The 4,558-nt window shown below is 40.1% G+C and overlaps 1 protein-coding gene across 1 annotated transcript in view; it reads right to left on the bottom strand.

Moving 5' to 3' along the window:
* Positions 1-1,521: 1,521 nt before the first annotated feature.
* Positions 1,522-4,558, bottom strand: part of LOC101845828 (glycine receptor subunit alphaZ1) — a gene marked incomplete in the record, with an annotated part of 13,832 nt that continues 10,795 nt past the window's right edge. Inside the window, 3 exon segments of the mRNA XM_013091379.2 lie at positions 1,522-1,752; positions 2,453-2,500; positions 3,811-3,984. Coding sequence (XP_012946833.2) covers positions 1,654-1,752; positions 2,453-2,500; positions 3,811-3,984 — 321 coding nt within the window.

The raw sequence follows: 4,558 nt of genomic DNA, 5'->3' as shown, positions 1-4,558 counted from the left end.
CTTTGTGATGAAGCGTGAGTGCTGACGCTGTGGACCCCGGCTCTTAGTCCTATTTCTACTTCTATATAGATCTATCCCTATGTCCTGTCCTTTCCCACAGCTCTTCATTTCTTATTCTATCCTGCCACTTAATTCGCAGGATACTCCTCATACATTCGTTGATAAAGTCTGGACTTTATTCAGTGTCTTTGTTGTCTTCCAAGTTTCGCAGCCGTAGAAGAGCACAGACTTGACATTGGAGATAAAGAGCCCAATCTTGGTGCACAGTGAGATGTTGCTTGCTTTCAAGACTTTCGATAATTGATTGAATTCTGACCTTGCCTAGGCGGTTCTTGCTTTCACATCTGCCTCGGTTTCACCTTTACCATGCAAACATACACCTTTCGTAAATATAAACAGCTGATATGGGACTTATAAGGCGCAATTTATTGGTGAGCACTTCTTGTACATAATATTTTACTTTTCCTTCCCTATGTTGTTCTGTCTGATATCTGCTTTTATTTTTTCCTGCACTAAGTTATGACTGTTATCGTATCCATGTTCTTCTCTCTACTGAATCTGAAAATCATTTTGTAACTGCAGTCGGCCTAGTGATTGGTCTGTCTAGAACTGTATGTTTGTGGTCGTTAGGCTGTGAAATCTCCCTGTTGTATTGTCAATGTTTTATGATCTTATTGACGCTCTTTATGTCATGTAGGATGTCTGCTTTTTAGTTTAGTATTGGGTTTTACGGCGCTCGCAACTGCATTAGGTCATGAGCGCGCTGGATGTCTGCATTTTGCCGCTGTGGGTGTGGCTTTAGAAAATAGCCTCTGAAGAACCAGTGGATGTGCTGATAATTTAAAACAATATTTTTTTTAAAGGTTAAGCAGCGTTAAATAGCCTCTGAAGAACCAGTAGATGTGCTGCTAATTTTTTTGTCATTGACTTTTTAGGATAAGCAGCAAGCAGTTCGAAAAGGGAGGGGGGGGGGGGTACTTCTTTAAAAAAACAAAACAACATGTTTTCAGTCTACCCTCGAAGAATTTGTGGACACACAATTTTGTGTAGTAGGACAACAGTCATTATGGCGTCCAACAATGTTTACTTTCTTCCTCAATCGTGCTCCAGTCGGTGATGTTCTCAGTCACTGCCAGCCCACTCCTTGGTGGGGAGACAGCATCAATGGTCAAAGAGTGGACTGACAGTGAGTAGAAAATTCACTTAGGAAAGCTGAAAATCGTGAACTATGGCAGGAGCTGGTTGCAAAATCTACAATGGTGTCCTAACGTCAGCCAGACTACCGGACAGGTGGAGGTGAAGGAAGTTAATACTGTACGAATGTAGGCTATATAATAAATATCTTGAACTGAAGTATTTTCAGTCAGCGAAATGTGAATATTCTCTACAGAACGAGATCTAGATGTATCTATTTTTGAATACCGAGTAGGCCTACCCAAACTTACTTTTTAGACTCAAAAGTATGTGCTGGAACTCGAATTTACTTATTTAAACTTGTCAAAAAATTATATTTTCCAAGTATTGATTACGATTGTACAGTAACAGTGTCTTTAATAACAGAATTAAAAAACAAAACGAAACAAGATTGCACTAAGAATTATGCGAGAAAGGGACAGAAAAAGAAAAGAAGAAAAGAACGGTCATCACTCAGTCTCAGGCGTTCATCCCGATCCGCGACTGGCGGTGTAAGAACGGGCGTCTTTTCCTTCGTGTTGTCGGGGGCATGGCAGTCCCGGCCGCAGCAAGACGTTTCTGTAACCAGGCAAAAGGAAAACTATAATGATGCACTCTGGTAGCCTTTTAGTTTTGTACTTAAAGTTACAAGTACCAACGAAAGACTAGTTCCAACGAAAGAGAGAGAGAGAGAGAGAGAGAGAGAGAGAGAGAGAGAGAGAGAGAGAGAAAGAGAGAGAGAGAGAGAGTAATTAGGCTATGCTCATAATATTAGCCTATCCCTGCCTTATTAATGTCTCTTTCTTGTGCTAGAATCGTATTCTGGACCATTTGCTTCGACTCGAGAGACCTAGTCTCTACACGCATCTTGTCGTGAAAAAAAGAAGCCCCCCCCCCCCATATGTTAAAACCAACAACACAAAAAAACCGACTCCTACCCCCTATCACCCCCCTCTTTAAAAAGCCATAACAATAATCCACCATCACCTATCAAAACCTATGGGTATCCAAAGCAAAAACATTTCCAACTCATTCATGTCTCAATGTCCGCCCTTTCCCCACTAAAAACAAAACAAAATAAATAAACCAGAAGAAGGACGACAAAGAATGTTAGGCATAGATCCAGATCTAACACGAATAAAGTCAAACGTTTGTTTGAAGAGAACTTTTCCATGAGTAGCTTGCAAAAAATGGAAGGCATTGGGAAACCCTCTTGGTATGCTACCCTTTTAAAGTGTAAACATGATCGTATAATATTATGCAGGTGATATATGCTTACCAAATACTCTTGTTCCCTTTTGTGAACGTCGCGGCGTCTGCTGAAACCCTGGGGGAAGAGAGGTCCACAGAATAATTACTAATAGTCAGACATATAAGGTATACATGTAGTTAGTTACTAAGTCAGTTATAGTTGTTTAGAGTTTCAGACCATTGCAGTAGGTGGTTAGCGGATGCTCTCTGATGTGGTTTGGTCGTTCTTTCATATCAAACATCATCTATTGACTTCATCTGTTCTCCATTTTTTGGGTGTTACTTTCTTGTAACACCTCTAATCTTTAGCACTTCTATGACCTAATTTTGTTGCAAGTGCCGTCAAACTATTATTAGAACAAAGACCATTGCAAGCAGAACTATCACTTGTGGAACTTGTTGATAAATTCACATGAGATGTCAAAGTAGGAAGTTATGAACTAATATTACATAAACAGGGTTGGACAGAAAAGCCAAGGAGAAAAAACTGAGCTCCATTCTGACAACGTTCGGAGATAGGCCTGGGAAGAAAACTGAAGGTACAGTCTTGACAAAAATGCCGACCCCTCCCCCCCCCCCCCCCCCCGAAAAAAAAGGCTACCATCGGACCCATAGAGGCTACGACTCAAGTTGTCGAGTGGTTGTACCAATGGGTCTAGACTCAAGAATGATGTCAAACCCTACCGAGTGACAACCAACACGTCTGGAGAATATACCGTATAGTACGTAGTTTTTGATGAAATTTTGTGTATCTGTGTCGCTGGCGTAACCTCTGTATTACTTTAGAGTAATATTGTTTAGGCCATGTAAACCAAATAAGCATTTCCATAATCTGTAATCCGAACTTCCAACTGGGATCAGTCTCAGCGGTACAAGTACTGTATTTTCTTTTCGATTTATTTCTTTTTGCTATATTAATTATAAGCAATTTTGACTCACGTCTACCAGCTGGAATCCAGAGACTTTTTGGAATTAGAAGCAAAAACCAGACTTAGAACAGGGAAGTTGAAATTTATGCATTTCACAGTCGAGCGATGATTTATGGTAGAACAATTATAGAGTATAATATTATTATTACGATGCTTACCGGAATCACCTAGATCTAGTTCAGGTCATGACAACAGGCTAAGTTGTCTCAGACTTAGAGCAAACAAACGTTTTAAAGACTTCATAAAAAAGGAAAACCAGAATTCAAGCGCAGGGGCAGACCATCGAAAACTTGGCTGCACAGCGTTAACTTAAATTTAAAAAAAAAAAAAACATTGTTTACAGAAGCTATCCTCAAAGCCATTGACCGAAAATTGCACATCCTGTAGACATCTGCTAACTCAAGAGGAAGGATAAACTAAAGTAAACAAGGAAAACCAGCCACCAGATATCACTTACCCGAATCATCATGGCGACGAGGAATACGACGTGAAGTACCACATACAATATGATGAAGGCGATAAAGGCGTACATGTCTATCTCGTCAGAAGCGTTGTGGTCCAGTCTTGTGATGACGCCGTGCCAGACTGCCACCAGGAACAGGAATATCATGGAGCCCAGGATATAACGGTCCTGCTCGAAAACATGAACGAAAATTGAAGAAGAAGAAGAAGAAGAAGAAGAAGAAGAAGAAGAAGAAGAAGAAGAAGAAGAAGAGGAGGAGGAGGACATCTTTGCACAGATGAACGCAAGAGGTATTTCCTTTTCGGGTTTAATTTTAACGTATGCAATATACTTAATATAAATATTGCTTCATTTTCTTTTAGCTTCTATTTCATTGACATGGTCTAATTATCCGTCTTGGAAAGGGATTGAATTAATATTAAAATTAATCAACACATAAACAGGCAATCAAAAGAACAAACTGATTTTTAAAAAAAATCCAAGGACAGCAACATAATTATTAACAAACTTTCAACGAAGTCGGGCTCTTTTAGTGTTAGTGCTCTCAGGGCGTACTCACCTCTCTGTCTGTCTGTCTGTCTGTCTATCTGTCTGTCTGTCTGTCTGTCTGTCTGTCTGTCTGTCTGTCTGTCTGTCTGTCTTTTACACACATACACACATACACACATACACTCACACAAAAAACACACTGACACACACACACACACACACACACACACACACACACACACACACACACACA

This window comes from Aplysia californica, unplaced genomic scaffold (genome assembly GCF_000002075.1).
Source record: "Aplysia californica isolate F4 #8 unplaced genomic scaffold, AplCal3.0 scaffold00035, whole genome shotgun sequence".
NCBI classification, from domain to species: domain Eukaryota; kingdom Metazoa; phylum Mollusca; class Gastropoda; order Aplysiida; family Aplysiidae; genus Aplysia; species Aplysia californica.
This window is presented reverse-complemented; position numbering and strand designations above follow the sequence as displayed.